This window comes from Xenopus laevis, chromosome 4L, assembly GCF_017654675.1.
Source record: "Xenopus laevis strain J_2021 chromosome 4L, Xenopus_laevis_v10.1, whole genome shotgun sequence".
NCBI classification, from domain to species: domain Eukaryota; kingdom Metazoa; phylum Chordata; class Amphibia; order Anura; family Pipidae; genus Xenopus; species Xenopus laevis.
The window spans coordinates 65861540-65882075 of record NC_054377.1 but is presented as its reverse complement, the minus strand read 5'-3'; the positions used below and the strand labels follow the sequence as shown (position 1 = coordinate 65882075).

General features: G+C 35.4%; 1 protein-coding gene across 1 annotated transcript in view; it reads left to right on the top strand.

Annotated features, from left to right (window-relative positions):
- Positions 1 to 20536, top strand: part of phkb.L (phosphorylase kinase, beta L homeolog) — a 205584-nt gene that overhangs the window by 101569 nt on the left and 83479 nt on the right. Inside the window, 4 exon segments of the mRNA XM_041590233.1 lie at positions 5753 to 5872; positions 8378 to 8575; positions 9933 to 9990; positions 14242 to 14319. Of these exon segments, the coding sequence (XP_041446167.1) occupies positions 5753 to 5872; positions 8378 to 8575; positions 9933 to 9990; positions 14242 to 14319 (454 nt within the window).

Genomic DNA, 20536 nt, shown 5'->3' with positions numbered 1-20536 from the left:
TGCCGATTTGGTGTTCGCGAACACCGGCAAAAAATGCGAACGTTCGCGAACAGTTTACGAACTTCGAACACCCGCTAAAATCGTTCGATTCGAACGATCGAAGGATTTTAATCGTTCGATCGAACGATTTTCATTCGAATCGAACGATCGAAGCATTCGATCGAATGCTTTTCATTCGATCTAATGCTTACAATCGTTCGAACGAATGGAAATCGTTCGATTTTTAGCGGTCGAAGGAATTCGAATGGTCGAATGGTCGAATGATTTGTATTCGAATCGAACGCGAACTCAAAATGCGAACGTCGCGCGACGTTTGCGAACATTCGGCGGACGCGAACGGTCGAAGTTCGCGCGAACAAGTTCGCCGGCGAACAGTTCGCTACATCCCTACAGATGGGAAACATTCATTTTAAAATGTTTCTTCCCCCTATTTTTCATCCCACATTTATTACAGTGCTACGTGCTGAGTGCTGCCGGGGGCATGTTTATTATACACTTGCATGCCTTGTGTAGCCTAGGGGTGTACATATGATAAAGATGAATACTGTGAGCTACAAATATACAGATACACACTGGGCTGTTTAATGTAAAGATGTATTTTACTGAAAAACATGATTTTGGCTTTTTACATTTAAAATTTAGAATTGCTATTATTTTCTGTTCAGCCTTCTTTTTTTTTGGTAAAGGATAGTCTGGCGTCGATAAAGGTCATAGGGGCTCCTGCTAAAGCCAAGTATGGACCAGGTTTACATACTACCAGCTTGAAAGCAAAAATCTGACCTGTAGCAAAATTTTCTGGATGTAACTAATATTGATGACTGTTCTGAAGTCCTTAAATTACCTAGATTAATATATTTCTACCTGACACATATTTTTCACTGGTAGCATTAATTTATAACAAATATTCTCAGTTCAGTCGCCCATCTTCCTGCATTGCTTGCAGGCCAACCTACCTGTGCTGTGGCAGCTTAGCTGATTACCCTGTGCACATGCTCAATGGTCAAACCAATTTTTTGTTTTTTCTTAAACTTAACTAAAAACGTCAACCAGACTTCAGAATGTGATTTTATTTTCAAATTATCCAACTGTTCTTTCAAGGTATTGCAATATCAGGAAAAAAATCTCTTATCTCTAGCTCTTAAATCTTTTAACTTAAAGTGATACTGACACTAAAATTTTTCTTTTCAAAATATTAATCTACAGTAAAAGTTACCAATAGGTCATGTTAATCGTTTTTCGCTGATAGCTTTTCTGCTTTTGTAAGTACAGTAATTGTCACTTGAAGTTCCTAAACCTGACTGTTTTGCCAACCTGACTGTCCCTTCTTAACTTGACAGTTAGAGTTGCTAATGCTAACGGACTCCTGCTGCACAAATATGGCAGCCCCCTCATAGAGGAACAGGGTAGTAAGAAAGGTAATGTAAAAGCATCAGGCAAATACTTTTATTGCTAAATTATAAATAGCATTCAAAGACAATATTATGATGGATAATAAAAAATTCTGTTATGTCACCAGTCTTTCTTTGTAATTCGGGACTGTTAGCTTTAAATAGAATACGAGCATTACATGTAATCACCCTTGTAGAGTGCTGAGGGCTTATATGTTTTTTTTTATCCTTAGGAAGACAACCTCTTTAAGCATCTGGAAGCCAAAGATTATAGTAGCATATTGATTAGTAATGCTTTATGTTCCTTTCTGACAGCTAAGGCAGCAGTTTCTATCCCCTTATGTTATCCCACTGCTTTTATCTGGAATTACTCAGGATATAATGTAAAATTACCACTGTGCTTGAATTAGAGCCATATTGGCCAAACTCTGAAAGCTCCTTAGGGAGAGATTTGGGATAAAAAAGATGTAAAAGCTGTCTAAATCTTTGAATGTTTGCCTCAGGATGAAGGCATTATTTGAACCGACAAAATATAATGGTGGGAAGAATCTGATGGCCAGCTTTATAGGAAAAACCATTACATTTTAATTGTTGAACACTATTAAGATTCAACAAAGCGTATAAAATAAAGGTATAAGCAGCTGTTTTTTATTGAGATTTTTTGCTAGCTTTAAGCCTATTTTCCAATAATGCATTGAGCTTAAGTTTAATGCATAGTGCATGAAACTAAAGCTGTCTTTAAAGGAGAACTATGTTCTGCTTAACATATAGGGGTTTCATTCTCTTTTCTTTCTCTGTAAATGTTTTGTAGTGTTTGTGTAGAGACTTTGTGTTGCTAAATAGAAGCCATTGTGCTGGTGGATCTGAGGAAGTACACTATATAAACTCTTCTTTATAGACTTTAATTTAACAGCAGACCCTCTGGAACAAAAACAGTAGTAGAAAACTTCCTTGGTCTACCCAATGTTTAAAGAAAAAATGTGTCAAGTATTGGAAGAACCTGTTAGCCCGTGGTAATTACTGCTGCTTTCAACACTATGGTCTTCTGTTTAATTCTTAAACTTGGCGCTATTTGCATGACATAGGGTTTAGTTTCCACTCGGTACTCTGGTTTCCTCCCATACCCAAAAGCATACAGGCAGGTTAATTGGGCTGGTTGTAATATTAAGGTACCTTAGATTGTAAGCTCCATTGAGACATGTACTGTTGTGATTGATAAACAATCTCTGTAAAGGCTTGCTTAAAATGAATCAGCTCTGTATTAAAAGGAAAATAATCACAATAACCTTGTTTAATTTCAATTTTTTTCAGATGACTAAATCAGTATGATTGCTCTTCTCTTGCGGTTATCTCTTTTACATGCCCCCGCTTTTTATATCTACTTCCATCTCTCCCTGAGCCCCATCCCCTGGCTGTTTATTATAATGTATAGCATTAAAATTTGCATTTCTACCAGCAATGTCCGACACTTAACTCAAGTCTATAAGAAGCTTAAATGTAGATGGAATGAAAGATTGCCAGTGGTAACATAAAAACCTGTTTTTATTGCATCCATAAAACCATCCTGCATTTCCCTATAGAGACATGTTAGTGAACCCCTGATTAAAAATAACCACTACCTGGGGTTGAATTATGATGTTACCCACATGCATAATAAAACAAAAAGGAGCCCCTACCTGTGAGATGAAATCAATATGTTTACATTCTTATCAGTATAAAAGGTGCACACCCTTAAAACAAAGCAATATTGTCCTATTAATAGCTCAGCTTCAGCAGTAACATATCATCTGTGATCACTAAATTGGATAATAAATATAAAGATAAATAATTCATGTTGATTAAGCACACGTTGTAATATCTGCACACATGTTAATTTGTATACGAGTGCTTAAGGTCTTACATGGTTCAATGCATAAAGCTCCAGCATAACCAATTAAGTTTACTAGGATGTACGTTGCAGAAGAAAATGGGATTTTACAGTTTTTAGAAATAGTTAGCTGAGCTGCTTTATTTTTTTATTTTTTTATTGCAAATTGCATATATAGTGATGTGTGTGAGGGTTAGCTTTTTTAATATTTTTTCTTTCCAATTTTTCTTTTTTCTATTTTTAAAGCTTCTCTCCTATGTGTCTGTCCTTATCCAAAAAAAGAACAATATGAATATCAGTGTACATGTAGGCCCTCAAGGGAGTAACTTTACTCTTCAAATACTGGTGCATTTGGGCTTCGCTGCCTAATCTAAAAGCAAAAGAAGGGCCAATAGGCTGAATGTGCAACAACAGCCAGTGACTAGGCTTTATTCAGCTATGTAATTAATTTTTTTACATAGCCAGTAATAAAAATAATTTAAAAATGTGTCACAGCACAGCACAGTATACGTAAATACGTGTTTTCCCTCTAAATTTGTGCAGACCAATCACCACCAGTCTCTTCTTGGGTAGTGAATACATATGCAAGGATATAGGGAGGACAAGTGACCAGTTCAATAGATATTGGTTTCCAGCTGGTATACCGGTATCCTTGTACTTCAAACACATAGCCAGGAAAGGAATTTTTTCCTTTCACTAGCCAAAATGGAACTCTTTATATTGGTGTCTTTTAACTTTCAAATGTTGTTTAATTAAGTTAGAACAGTCTTCTAAAGTTTATAGCTGTAATAAAATTTCATGTACAACACTTGATCTTTTAGTTGTTGAAAATGAGAAACTGCTATGAGAGTATGACTTGTTCCAGAGCAGTGAATACGCTCAAATGGTAAAATAAAATATAGTTTTATTGAAAAGAGGACTATGTAGAGCTTAAGACTTGTGGGGAAAAAGAAAGATGCCAAAATGGCTGAAAATAGAGAAACATACCTGTACCAGTTTCTTTCTAATATGTAGTTACATAAGCATGTTGTGAATTTCATATTCTTTTATTTTTTAAACCATTAGATGAAAAAACACAAAAACCTGAAGACTTTTGAACACTGGGATATTTGGGTCTTCTATTCTTAACTTATTCTTTTTTGGGATTTCCACTCAGACTACAAAGGAGCACAATTTTCAATTAGACAGCACCAAACAGGAAAGTTTCTTTAAAAGCCCTTTAATAAAAAAGGGCTTTTCTTGGACAGATATACAGCTGTATATCTGTCCAAGAAAAGCCCTTCTCTAATAAAGGCCTTTAAAAAAAAAAAAAAAAACCTTCCTGTTTGGTGCGGTCTAATTGAAAATTGTGCCTTAAATTCGGGTGGAAGTGGCTGCCAAAGACGTGCACCTTATCATATTGAATCCAGCTGGTGACTGGCTTCTTATCCTTTATACAACGGAGCATATACCATTAGCACAATAACATGAAGAACACATACTGTTGAGTGTTAGCATGTGCCAGTGTGTTTGTTTACTTGCATCTAGCATCGGTTGTACCTGTGACTGTGAGATGTACAGGTAAGGGACCCGTTATCCAAAATGATTAGGGCCTGGAGTTTTCTGTATAAGGGGTCAGTAACTTGGATCTCCATACCTTGTCAATTAAAATATCATGTAACAGGAGAGAACAGGAGGAGGCAGCTTCTGTCCATTCCTTTCCCTTTTTGGTCAAAGAGTTTAAGTCCCAGTAGAGCTGCTCAGGGATTGGATAGATTTTGCAATGTAATATTGTTCCTTAAACTGTTATTGCTTTGCGAATTTTAATTGCGCACTCAGAAGTGCTTGAATCTTTTGGAACACACATGAGGACTTTTTCAGGAAGAAGTTTTATTACATTTACTGCGCATTGGCGCAAACTATAAAATTCGAAAACGGACTTCCACTGTCGGAAGTGGTCTCTAAACAGTTTCCGGTTTCGCAAAAGCTATATTAAATTTGCGAAACGCAAAATTTATTCCCACAAAGGCATAACTTTTCGCATTGAGAATATTTTTTCCGTTACTGACTTTTATTACATTCCCCCCGAATGTGTTTTTATACTACCTTTTCATACAGTTATGAAATTGTGTAAAACTAAGCATTAGTTGTACAATTATATTATACTGTATTAGATGTGTCTCAGATTAATTCAGGTACAAAGTATAAACATTATCCTCTAGCCATTAAAATACGCTACCTTTTACAACAGCAAAACTGTGTTGCCATTAAATATAAATTAAACATGAAATAAGAAGGTATTGTGAGCTTTGTTTTCAATCAGGTTACTGTTTTAAACTTCAAACACTTGAACTTCAAACACTTGCCAAAAACGCACCCAAATGAACATGTTTAATTTGCTATCTTGTCAGGACAAACTGATTGATTTGCTCTCATTGATTACTCTGGGACAATAGTTTAGAAGCACCCGATTGACTGGCAATTGCTAATTGACTTTTGTGCTTTGGAAGGCTAATAGATTGTTTTACTCTTCTGTTTGCAGGGCTGCTCCTAGTCTGTCATCTTTGTGGATCTTGATGCTCATAACAGGAACAGGCAAACTCTGAGTTCATTGCTTCCCAGAGAGTCCCGATCCCATGTGAGTCAATAAAATTAAGGTTAAGAACGTCTTGTAGAGAAATGATTGTGCATTAATACAGTTTCTTTGGTTTTATTACTCGGTTCTATAGCATCTTAATTAGAGAGGCCCTTCCAGATTGAAAAATGCTATGCAATTACTAAACACTTGAGTAATGAATATGCATAGAAAATGCCTTGGAATAAACAGCGCAAAATGAGTCTATACATATCATTGATTCTAATTTTCTTGCCTGCTACTTTGCTTTACTCTGGGGTGCCAGACCATCCATGATTTAAAATTGCAGATCAGTTCAGGACTGAGCAACCTGTAGATTTTTCTAGCTACATCTCACAGCACTTCATGATAGTTTTAGACCAGGCATATCAATCCCAAATGACATTGAGAGAGGTGCTGAATGAGTTTGTGCTGAGTGAGGGCCGCAACTGTTCAGATGAGCCACATACACAACAGAAAAGAAAATAAATACTATATTATATAATGGGATAAACAATTTTTTAACATGTTCTTCAGTTCATAGAAGACATGTCTACAGATGCAAATAACTGCTCACCCAAAAATCATCCTAACTGGCCTTCAGGTTGAACTGCTTTTGGCTCATTACAAGGTTACAGATTACATTACATTGTTACAGATTTAACAGCGCTTTGTATCACTCAGCATGTTAGAGTATGCAGTTCTGGGCCTAACTGTCCTTCATCCTGGGCCTCCTATCCACATTGCTTATGAAAGTCATGAGATAAAGTGCTATGGACAAGTAATCTATTTGGCACATACATACACACTGTTACTGCCATACCTTACACACTCACACAACCATTACAATTACTACCACTTCAACACACTCTTCACTATCAATAACTGGAGTGGATTCCAGTGACTTTCTTTTTTGGATAATATAAATTGCTACTCATAATATCACACATACAGTGGTGTTTTCTGAAAACATGGTCATCCCAGTTTTCAGGGAACCACCGTGCAGTTGTACACTTTGGAAACAATCCTTAGGATTGTGTCACTGCTAACTCTCAGAAGAAAAGTTGCAACTATTAAATGCTGATAAATGTTCTGCCTTATATTAACTTGCTATTATACCTTCAGCAATAATCCCACCAAGCACAAGTTGTTAGAATAAATATTTTAGAAACTGTTTAATCAATATATTTATTCCCTAATTACAGTGTGCACAATCTTATGACAAAAATATAGATGAGCAAAACCTGTGAAATTTAGTTTGACAGTATCTATTACATTGTCCTATATCTTCAGTTTCTGTTGCAATAGGTCTAATTGCAAAAATCCATAATATTGGAGGATACAGAATAATAGCACAAAAATGCAATGCCAAGCTGATACAAATCTAAGTTCTATATTAAAAAGAAAGTCCAGGCATCTAAATGGGAACCTCTGTGCAAATATAAGTTCTGTCCTTTGTTCAGGGTTGTTAACGAAACAGACTTAATTTATATGGTTTCGTTTTACACTGCTTCATTTACTTACTTTCTGGCCATGTGTGCAAAAATTATCTTTTTACAGACCACAATAGGGGCACTGCTTGTGGTGGTAATGGGTGGGGTTTAGTCCAGCATTGGGCATGTTTGGGAGTAATGTGAGTGGCCAAGTCTGCCTATAGGTACGTATTGTGCATTTTAATTGGAGTTTCATTCTTCTTAGTTGGCAGGGTTTTCTAACCAGTTGGACTGGGCAGTGGTAGACACACAGGACTCCTTGGTGGTGGGCCCTACTAACTTAATAGTATGGAGCCCCATTATTTGTAATGGTAGTCTAATCAGTGATTTGATATATCCATTTTATAATTTATAGTGTATAAATTTGGCCACCCATGTGTGTAACCAGTCTACACTGTGTTCAACCAATCATTTCGCAGGCCAGTTTGTTGGAATACACAATGTAAGGTGGACTGTGGAGAGCTGTAAAAATATTTATACTATTTATGGCTGCTGTTCACTATATAATACATAACTGTTCCCAGATTTCCTTGGATTGCTTTTTTTTTTTTAAAAAAAACTTTTTCGAGATTTATTATACCCCAATCCTGGAAATAACTTGAAACCGACAATACACCATCTAAAACCTGTCAAGGTCATGTAGGAGTCAATGGCAGTGGTCCCTTGAACTATTTGGAGATGTTAATAGCCTTCTTGATGTTCGGGTTGGTTCAGAGGATTTTGCCCGAAAACTTGAACAATTCGAGCGCTTTAAGTTTTTTTTGTCGAAAACTCGATTAATTCAAGTTTTTGGGTTGATGATCCCAAACTCGCTGAATCAAGTTTATTCCATAAATTTTAATAAAGCTTTTTTCTTAAATTAGAAACCATTCGATTTGTGAAATAATTTGAGGTATAAAAAAAATCTAAAATTGACAAGCCTCAAAATGTGAACTACCCCATATGGAAATGTTTAGTAATGGAATAGTTGAAGTTGAATTCATTGAACTCTTCCTACTAACTGGTGTTACTTGTTGCCTGTTTCCTTGCTTTTTAGAACACAGATGCAGCCCTCCTTACATGTATCAGCTACCCTGCATTTGCTGTTGATGATGATGCCTTGTTTAACCAAACACTGGATAAAATAGTACGTAAGCTTAAAGGAAAATATGGCTTTAAGCGGTTTCTAAGGGATGGCTATCGAACTGCACTAGAAGATGAAAATAGACGGTACTACAAACCTGCTGAAATTAAGGTATTTCATTTGATTGTATTAAAAAACATTTGTTAACGCCATTGTATGCCTTGTTAAAGGACCTTTCAATCTGACTGAAAAATTTCTTCAAATGAGAGAAATTAATTTTTTAACCAATTTATGGCTTACTGTAGTTGTTAATGCACTTCAATCATAATTAAGCTTGTATGTGTATAAGCTTTATTATCTGGCCATCTCCCATACAGTCTATTTAAAGGAAGAACATTTTTAATAAAATAATTATGGAAACAAAGTTCACATTAATCCATGTTGATGGCAAAATAACCCATTTGGGTTTATGCAATACGGTTCTCCAAATTATGGGAAAAAAACATGTCCCAAACATTCCAGATAATAGATCCCATAACTGAAGTTTCCAGTTACAGACGTCTTCACCTGTGAAAATAAATCAGCACTGTGCTTTATTATTACCTATGCACTTAAAGTCAATTAAACTGTTTGAGTTCCCTACTTTGCTTTAATGCATTTCTTATGATAACATTTAGTTGCATCCTGCATATTCTCCATAATGCCCTGCAATTCCAAAAGTCTTTTCTTTAAAGGGTTGATTCACCTTTAAGGTCACTTTTAGTATGTTATAGAATCCCCAATTCTAAGCAACTTTTCATTTGGTCTTCATTATTTATAGCTTTATAATTATTTGCCTTTTTCTTCTGACTCTTTGTAGCTTTCAAACGGGCGTCACTGACCCCATCTAAAAAGCTAATGCTTTAGTCATTTTAATACTCATCTTTCTATTCAGGCCCTCTCCTATTTATATTCCAGTGTCTTGTTCAGATTGATGCATGAATCAGATTGCTTAAAATGCAAATGGAAGAACTGCTGAATAAAAAGCTAACTCAAAACTACAGATAATAAAAAATGAAACCCAATTGCAAATTGTCTCAGAATATCACTCTCTGCATCATACTTAAAGTTATCTCAAAGTTGAACAACCCCTGTAATGCAAATAAAATATAAACATTTTTTACCCTTTTTTTCCAGGCTTATATTGGTTAACAGAGCTTTGTTTGCAATTAAAATGTGCTAACTAGTTTATTTCTCAGACTGACAGGTGGCTAACCGTTCATCATTTTGCCATTTAATTTCACAGCTGACTACAAGTTATCATGTGTAAACCATATTAGCTTTAAAACGAATTCACTTGGTGGTGGGCATATTTCAAGGAAATATATTCTATTTTTTTCTTAATAAAAACATTAGTAGATCTGTTTCTCAGTGTGTTATCTCATTAAAATAAATACAATTGTTCGTTTATGTTTGTGCTAAGTCTAGCTATTTCTGTGCTGTTAAATAAAAAATAATTTTTCATGTTTTTTTCCCCCACCGTCTCCAGCTGTTTGATGGAATTGAATGTGAATTCCCTTTATTTTTTGTCTACATGATCATTGATGGTAAGTGTGTTGTAATTATTCATTTCCATGATCTAACTGTTTTCTCGTGTACTCATTAAGAAAAAACATGACATTTTGGACATAATTGGGTGTTATCGTCAAAGATTGCTCATGACCTAAAATGTTCCAATTTTTGATCAGGAAGACCTTTAACTCTATGTATGCCAAAGAACATCAAATCTACATTACCTACATAAAAAGAGTGCTAGCAGCATGGGTTCTACATTTCCAGTCTGGTGCTGTTGACTCTAGTTGCAGCTTTGTGTGACCATACATTCTGACTGTTTTATTTCATCACAGCAGTGGCAGCTAATTTTATTGAAATTAATTTTACTGTCAGCTGAATAATGATCTCTTTCTATTTATATGATAACAAATTCTGTTTAGACATAGTTATTAAGCAGACGGATATGATAACGGTTGACTGGTAGTACATTTTTCATGCTTGACAATGGACTCCGGGAACTGTAGTTTTGCTACAACAGGAGTGCATATGTTGCCTATCCCTGGTTGTGCCTTTTATCTTCATCTGTTGGATGTTAGAAAACCATCATTACCTAGAGCCTCAAGAGAACAATTCCAAGTAATCGTTTCTTTCCTACTGAACTCTGCATTAAATATGCCTTTGAATGTATTCATCTGAACATGCATTTCATTTTATTATGGACGCCAAGCTTGTTTGCGAGTCTTTTTTTAGCTACTAGTCTGAATTTTGAAAAGATAGTTAATATTTCATTCCATCTGCTTTCAACAAAGCTCAGAGTGTTTCTTTGTAGTCCTAAAGTATGAACAACATAATTGAGTGTCCCAATGAACAAAGGGAGAGAATCCTCAACAATGCAGTCTATGCAGAAAGTATACATTAAAAGTCTTATTAAATACTAAGGGGGGTTATTTATCAAAGGTTGACTTTGGGAGGTTTTTTCTACCTCGAATAAACTCAGAACTTTGTTTGCTTATTTATGAAAAAAACCCAAATGTAAAAATCTCAATTGAATAAAATCAGGAAAAACTCAAATACCTCGAATTTATCAAGTTATAGGCTAAAAAACCTTGAATACCTCAATTTAACAAGTTTTTAAGCACCAACCACTGTAAAAAAAAAAACAAAAATCATGAAGGCAAAAAACATCTTCAAATGGTCCAAGGGATCTCTGCCATGACCTCGACAGGTTTTAGCTGGAGTATTTTTGGATTCAGGCTTTTAGCAACTTCAGGGCATAATAAATCTCTAAAAATTTAAGTTTTCTTTTAAACCTGAAAGATTTTAGTTTTATAGTGAAACTACTCTCAAAAACTCAAATTTTTCCCGGAAAACACAGCTTCAATAAATAACCCCCTAAAAATACGCAAAATCACATTTTAATTCAAAGGAGAAAAAAAAATCTGTTCATACTGAATAACCAAGGAATTCGTTACTGATCAATGTAAAGAAGGTTTTCTTTGAACAATAGACTGATGGATCATAAACTTCTCATAAATGGATCATAAATGGATTTTCTTATTGACCATATTTTGAATTTGTTTTTGCAGTCCCCTCCCCAGCTTATTCCCACCTAAACTGTATGTCATTCTTTAATCTCCAAGCAAGCAGCAATGGTCACAGTGACAACAAAAGCTAAAATATATTAATACCCCAGACAAAAGTGCAAGAGAACTAAGGGGTGCAAAATCCTTTAAGACTGTAATCTCTCTCCTTTTACACCGAGCTCTTTTGGGCAAGGCCATCTTGATCTCTTTTATTGGTTATAAATTGTTTTTTTTTGTATGTAAATCTGTATGTTCAGTGTATACACCCTTTTATTGTACATTGGTATATGTAAACGCTTAATAAATGTGTCAGTGATAATAAAATTGACACCCACATTGCTCATTTAAGAAGCTCTCGGTTAAAAAACGTATCTACACCTCTTGCCATATTAAAATTAACAACACACAAGTTAGGAGAAGGTTAGAATACAGGAGAAGGGATGTCTACGTGCCTTCTCCCCTCATGATTACAGCACTACCAAATGTAAGCAGCTCTGTATTCATTCGAGAAGCACATTTGCACTCTTTCCAACTCATTAATATCCTTTATATGTAACGAAGCCAAAATTGTACTGCTTACTCAAGGTGAGGGAATGTGCACTGATTAATTGGCCAAGTCAGTAGCACTTCCATTGTATTTTTATTCACTTTTACTGAGCATTAGGAGTGCTCCCACAACCCCCCTTTTATATTCGAAATGTAGCCTGAAGCTGTGGATGAGCTTCATGTGGTTTGTAGCACATACCTAACACGTTTAATGGTGGCCCTATGTTTTTAACTGCATCAAGTAACACTTTTGCACTTATGTACACTTACTACACCAATTACTACACCTAATTTATCTTTTTACTTATTTTTGCTCACACCTATATTCTTACATATACTCACACCTATAACCACACACATATATACACACTTTCTAAGTGTGCACCTATACATACAACTTTACTTTGCTTTTACTATTGTTTTTCCATTATCAATTTTTTTTCAAAAAATCTCTCTCTCTTAAAAGCTGCAAACTGGGGGGGGGGGATCTTCTAGCCCTCAGACTGAAACTAAGGTTCAGGAGAATTAGCTTCAATTAATGCTACTATGCAGAGAGGTACACAACCTTTTATACTATGACCAGAGGTAAACAAGTTAGGGACCACCATGTGGGGTTTACCTTGATGTGGTATGGTGGCTTATCAACTTTATGATCATAACTTTGTAACTAAAAACCCCTGTCTTTGTTAACAAATGCACTTGCTTATATACTGAATTACTTATACAGGGGCCCAGGGAATGTGCACTGATTAATTGCCCAAGTCAGTAGCACTTCCATTATACTTTTAATACATTTTTACTTAGCCTTAGGAGTGCTCCCACAACCCCCCTTTTGTATATTACTCAGGTGAGACCGAACAAGGGATCTATAAAGAGGCAAACATATCCTTTCACTCATTTTATGCAAGAGAGCATTTTATTTCCTTTAGAAGTCAGTGCCTAGAGTTATACAGTTCATCCACAAAAATCCCCAAATGCCTCTTTATTAAGAATGCCCCAACAAACTTGCATTTATCAACACTGACCCTCATTTGCCATTTATTGCCCAGTTCTCCAATTTAGTCAAATCTCTCTGCAAAGTGGCAGCATCCAGCATGGAATGCTTGCACAATTGTCAGCTAGTAGTCTCATCAGCTAATGTGATATACTGTATATGTGTGTACTAATATGTTTGTACTAATATTAAACTAGCCTTTGGCCATTCATCATTTGTGAAAGTGTAAATATAAATATACACACACACACAGCAAGAGAGCTAACCTTCTGTTCTTCAATCAGCAGGACATTGCTGAAGCCATTGTTTATACACACATCAGTGGCACACAAGATGTGCTGTGCTCTGTAATTTCACCATCAGTATGAGAGAATTGCTTTATTATTTAAATGTAGCATGCCGCTTTGGATTTCATGCCTATTTTCCAATGCTTTCAGTGCCTTGGGAAATAAGAATCATTGGGTCAGAGGAATAGAAAATGAAACAACCTCACTAGTTGATTCTCATATTAATTCATAGTCCTGTGTGCCTACTTTTGAATTAGAATCCTTGGCAGCATTTCTTAATATACAATATTGTTTTAATAGCTCTAATCCTTCATTCCATTTTGTCCCAACGGTGCCACAATAAGTGATACAAGTTGTAAGATATATAGACCAATCATATATTTCTTTTAAACCGAACACTCGTAAATTCTAATGATATAGTATAAGGCTGGGTTGGATAAAGGAATGTCACCCTCCTAAGGGCTATTTCTAGGATGTATTTAGCCTGCCCTTGAAATGCACTTACCATGTCTATTTAGAACTGTTCACCCCCACTTACACCCAACCACATCCACAGATCCACCCCAACAGGGTGTAAGTCCACGTGATTCCACCTAAATCTGGGTGGGTTAACAGCTCTTCAGAAAGTTTTAAAAAATGCTTGGCAATCTATGGCATATGGGGGTATAATCCATGATAGTTCCCTGCATTTTGTTACTGAGAGTTGTCACAGAAATTAAAAAAAAAATATGACATTTACTGAAGTTTGTATAATTTTTTTTTTTAATAAAACTGTGTTGTTTGTTTAACTTGTTTACTTGATTAAAATGTCATTTTTCTGATACATTGTCTATTAACATCAGTCATTGAAAACCCCAACGAACATAAAATGTAATTAAAGTTTTGTTTTTTTAGGTGTGTTCAGAGGGAAAGCTAAGCAGGTGAAAGAATACGAGGCACTCTTAGATCCCGTGCTATTTTATGGACTTGACGGTAAGATTTTGTTTGTGTTGTTTTTTTAATAAAAAAATATAGTCAAGTTTGTGTTGTTTTTAACTGAAGGACTAATACCTTTTCTGTTTCCTGCAAGGATCCCTCAACACTTAGTCCTGGGTGTCAATTATTTACACATTGTTAAAATGCCAAATTTTGTATTAGTAGCAAAGCTTAGGGCTGCTATGTAACTTGGTGTAGGTAGCTGCTCTATCCCTGTTCAATTAGAACCTCTTGTCTTGTGCAAAGCAAATGTAGATTTAGGAACTGCTTTGTGACAGACTATTGTTTTTCCTACTCAATGTAATTGAAGGAGTCACAGTGGGACATGGATTTTTACTATGGGCGCTGTTCTCATGTCTACCAGGGAGCTGCTATCTGGTTACCTTCCCATTGTTCTGCTGATGAGGAGGGGTGATATCACTCCAACTTCCAGTACAGCAGTAAAGAGTGACTGAAGTTTATCCAAGCAAGTCACATGATTGGGGGCTCCTAGGAAACTGACTATGTCTAGCCCCATGTCAGATTTCAAAATTGAATATAAAAAAATCAGTTTGCTCTTTTGAAAAACGGATTTCAGTGCAGAGTAGCACTATTAACTTATGCATATTGGGGAAAAAAAGATGTTTCCCATGACAGCATCTCTTTGAGTGTAATCTGGCTGCCTTTAACAGCCATATGTCTGTACTAGTTAGTAGCATTTAGTGCATATTTTTAGTATTCATTATTTAGCAAGGAGTTAATGACTATTGCAAGCAACTGAGTGGCTCAAAACAGGAACCGTGTAGTATGTTCTATCCTATACACAGGTCATTATATTTACCTGTGTGTACAGATTACTTATCCTCACTGTAAGATTCAGAACCTTTTAAATAAATTGGCAATTTACTTGCTATGTTAAAATAATAAAATTCATTTTTAGATGCTTATTTAAATGTTCTAAATTCAAAGACTTTTTTTGTGTAATAAATAACTGAGCAACCCAGAAAGCACTGCTTATAAATGGAAAATTACCAGTGTGCTGCGCAAATGGCAGGAGAATGCAGGGGCAGAGTGAATTGTTTCATACAGAGAGAAATTAATAAGATTGGCGCTTCTTGGCAACTCAGCCAGAACATATTCTTAAGCTCTAAAATGAAAATGTTCTGCCATTTCTCTTATGCAGTACAAGCTTCAGCAAATGTGAAAAGATCTCCCCCCACAGTATACAAAAATGCAAAGGTGTTCTTATAGTTTAGCACTATGCTGTGGCATGTGAAAATCTTATCTTCTGTGAACACCCAGGGTGCAAGGAATCGTACACCAAACAACAACATCATGTAAAAAAGATGCATTTTAGTGGGCATATACAAGCTAACTTATTAAAGTAATAAATACACACTTGTAAGAAATAATATATCAAGAAAATACCTTCTCTATATTATACCTGTTGCAAACATTTCAAAAACTTGTATTTTTTACATCAATCAGCCAATAGCAGTATCACCTAAACACAAAAAGTAGGTTATTTTGCTTTCCAGCTCAATACTCACTACTACTGGTTCTAAGGCTATGCATTTAATTGTGTTTACAAAGCTATGTAAGACTTCTAAATATTTTAGTTTAGATTAGATCCCAAAAAGACTTTCAATGTGGTGGTGAAATATTGTGGAGAAAGCCCATACAAACTCTATTTAAATCTTACGTACATACAATATAGAAATGTAAAAATGTGTATAAGCGCTTGCCCTGAGGAGTAAAAAAAAGGGCAATATTAGAAGAACCAACCACATTCTGAAATTAAAAACAGAAGTAAAACTTAAATATAAGTGGTTATATGTCTCAAAAATAACATGAGTGTCAAGAAACTCCGTCCCTAATAACAAGATATAGAGCTACCGTGGAAGAACATTAAAAGAAGGAGCAAGGTTGTATAATGAGGGGCCTTGACATGGCACGTGAGTTTACATATTTTGGCCAGAGTGTGGTACTAACAACTTATTTTTTGTAATAATTTTTAAAGGCAAATTGTGCACTGACAATCTTTCTCCTTCTTTTTGTGTACAAATATTGGCTTTTTATTGTTTCTAGCAGCTGATCAACTTGAGTTAGACCGAGCGCTGGCATAAGGACCGAGCGCTGGCATAATTACTGTCATACACACACTGAACCTCTAGGCTGGTACCATAAATCCAGTGCATACAGAGTAGCATTTCTAACAAAAAATAAATAAAATTATTTTGCCTTTAGTTGTTCTTTAATAATGCTCATGATTGGCCTCACAGCCAGGGTTCCTGTAAGGACTTTTAGTCTGTAAAGTCTTTAAGTCTTTATTTTTCAGGGTTTTTTTTTTACTTTTCTTGATGTGATGGCTATTTGAATTTCCTTCTTTAGAAAAATGTAGAAGAAAGGCACTGTTTTTTATTTTGGTAGGCAGTTAATCTTAGAATTGGGAATGTAGCCAAAACTCAGCACATTTCAGATCTGAATAAATCCAAATCTTTAACGTAATATGTGCTGGACAACTGAAGGCAACACATTTTCCTTGTCCGTTTGCAGTGTTGTTGATTGTCCAATGGCATGCTGCATATTACTGTAAACTAAAGGTTCAGATTTTTAATGATTTTAATGTACCCTTTCTTTTTTGCTTGAATACCGTTTCCTTCCCCAGAATAGGCATTTATGACCTTGTGCTTGAGATTACCCATTAACAAAATCCCTGCTCTACTCATTTCAGAATCTCTTATTCGCCAATATTTTGTTGATTTATTCATCTAGCCTCACCTACCAGGGTTGTTGTCGTCTAGTATATGAGATGAACGGAATTATCTCGTGTATGTTTAAAAACCTACATAATTTAGAGTAAAACTTTTCCAAGACATTTAAATACCTTTTTGTAACTGCTATTCACAATCTGCTTATTTTTAGCAAATATACTTTTAGAATGGTTTGTAGCCTCATCAGTCTCTTGTAATATTTCTGTAGGCGTCAATTTTTTTATCATTCCCTGACTGGATTACATTATGCTATCTCTAAATTGCTATATAACGTATCTTTCTTATGTTTTAGCCAAATCTAAGAACCATGAACCATGAAGACGCCCCACATGTCATGGCCTTGCTCCCACAAACGGGTACAAGCCCAAAACATTGCAACATAACTGCAAATAAACACACAAGGGTTTGTCCCTGCTTGCACCAGCCTTTGAGTGCCAGTGAATCTTTTGGAGTTGCCTGCTCCCACAAATCATCAGTCTGCTTCCAGTGTTATAGGTTCACTATAGGCATCATTGGTCCACACTGTTCTCCAATTTTTATTCGGAGACCAAGGGGGTTATTTATTAAAATCCAAATTTATCTCATAATATTAATAAAATATGCTTGACCATGCCTGATTTTTAGATTATTTATTAATAACTCGATTTAATTGGGCCGTGAAAGAACTTGATAAAATTGAGTAAAAACTCGAATCGTCTTTTTCCCAAAACGCTCAGTTTTTTTTAGAGTTTTAGTACGAAAAACCCAGAAAAAGTCGAATTTTTGTGCTAAACCCAGCACAGACAACGATAACTTCAAATTGGGGTAGGTGCCTTTCCCATTATACAGGACCTCGACAGGTTTGAGATGGCTGATTTTTTGAATCAGGCTTTTTGCAGCATTAGGGTATAATAAATCTCGAAAAAATCAAGTTTTATAGTGAAAAAAAAAAACTCCAAATGTGCAGTGATGTCACCTATACTTTAGGATTCTAAATCTCAGTTTAACTTGCTGCCACAGTATTTCATGCAGAGAAGCTCAGGGTTAAAAGGTAATTAGAAGCTTTACTAAGACTAACACAATTTCACATCTGGGTGTTTGTTTATTAGTTTATCTTTAACTTTTAATACCATCATGTATTTATACAGCACAGCAAATTAAGTAGTGTTTTACATTTAAAACTAACAAGAATCTTAAAAAAAATCTAAAAACCCACTGTTTACAGTGTAAGAATAAGGATTAGTATATTGTTTTAGTTTACAATCTAAAGGCAAGATTATGGCACGCTCTGGTTCTACTCATTGATAAAAATATCCCATAAACAGGAATGGTTACTTTTTATTTTCCTTTTTTTTTATAGTTTATCTTTATTTTCAGACCCTCTCCCATTCATCTTTGATTCTAACTTTCAAAACTGTATGTGTATGGTGCCCATTTTTATTCCTAGTGCTATGCCTGCTGTTTCTAAATGACTCTCTCAACTTATATTGACTGTGTGATTGCAGCTATAGAGAGACCTGCCTCACATTATTAGTGATTCGTGGAAGAACTGCATTAAACAAAGCACGCTTAAGTGCTGCTGGCTGATTACCATTCCAGTGGCACACCACAGAGAGTTATGCTTGAGAACTTAGAATCTGTGTTCTTTATCTGCATTAAAACAATGCATGCTACTGTGATCCATAGGTAATGTTTCCTAATTTACAGAATAGTTAACGCTTTCTGCATAGGCGGAGGGTGACTTTTGAGTTTGGGAAGGCTAATCAAAGATCAGCAAAAAAAATTTCACCTACCGGAGGTGCAGGCCTTCAGAGCAGTTGGGGGAAACAATAGCATTTTTTAAAGCAAAGTCCCCTATAGAGTGCTATAGTCACCTTATTAAGAAAATGTGTGTGCCCCAATGAGGCCTTCCATACCAGGAGGTCCCTCCCAGTGAACAAGCCACAGTGCTTGATAGATTTCTTAAAAGAGAACTGAACCCTAAAACAAAATATGGCTAAAAATGCCATATTTTATATGCTGAACTTATTGAACCAGCCTAAAAGTTCAGCATCTCTATAGCAGTGATTTCAAACTTGTCACAGGAACTCCCTATCTTTGATTTTGTTAAAAGTCTTTTACACGCACATGCTCAGTGAGCTTTGAGCAGCTGTTTAGAAGCTAAACGTAGGAGTTTTCACAAATCAGAAAATAGGTAAGACTGTTAACTGATATTACGAAGCTGGTGAATAAATTATGATGCTAATTGTGCTGGTTTCTGTGCTGCTATGTACCAATAATCCGAATTACGAACTAATCAGCCTTATATTGTAATATAAATATATATATATATATTACATATAATTATAGTATATTGTGTGTCTTTCCCTAAGCCCAAAGCATGTGCAGTGAATAAACAAAGATGACGGGGAACTGGGGCATCTTTGAAGACACAGATCTTCCCCATTAAAGGGCTGTGGTTGCCTTCGGCTGGTACAGAAGCCCAAAATATAATGTACAAAATTTCTGCCCAACTTCTTTAGTTAAGTGTTAGTTCTCCTTTAAAACAATTATTATTGTGTGCCCCATCTGGAATGTATCTATAGTTGGTGAAACATTTTTTAGATTATAGGCATCCTTTAAACCAAAGCTATGGTCAATAGTATCCCTGCATGAATTCTCTTACTCTCTCTCCGTTTCAGTTTCAGAGTCATGTGACAGAAATGACATCAGAACTCACCATTTATAACTGATGATATCAGAACTCACCATTTATAAGGATATCATTTACAAGATATTAATGGCTTTTGTGTATTATATATTAATACGGAAGGTACCCGCACTCTGTCTCTGACTTCCACTTTACGGGTGCTTGGCCAAGTAAATGTATATAATTGTTGAAGAGGGACCAGCACACCGATCTTTTTAAATTCACCAAATATTTATTGCAACATCACTGTGCTTCCACAAAAGCACAGTGATGCTGCAATAAATTTTTTTGAATACCCTCTTGAACAGTATATATATATATATATATATATATATATATATATATATATATATATATATATATATATATATATATATATATATATATATATATATATGTGTGTGTGTGTGTTTTGTATACCAACTTTTATACATTATACAATCCAGTAAGAGCCGAGATAAAATAGTGTCATGTATAGTGTATAACATCCCTGACAAACACAGCAAAATAAATGCAGAGTAAACATCAAGTATAATAACTTAGTATGTCAGAAATACATTTTGTGAATCTAGTGGAAGCCTTCACCTCAGAAAATATATTTCCCCAAAATGTAAGGTCATGTGATTAAATGGAACAGATACAGACAGACAGACAGATACAGAGACTAGTCTCTCTAAATAAAAACACACACACAAAAGTGTTTCCTTGCTCAATTTCACCCACTGTCCTCCTCTCTGTACTCTAGTTTTGTCACCAGGATTCCATGTGAGAAGCACATCTTGGCATGTCAGTC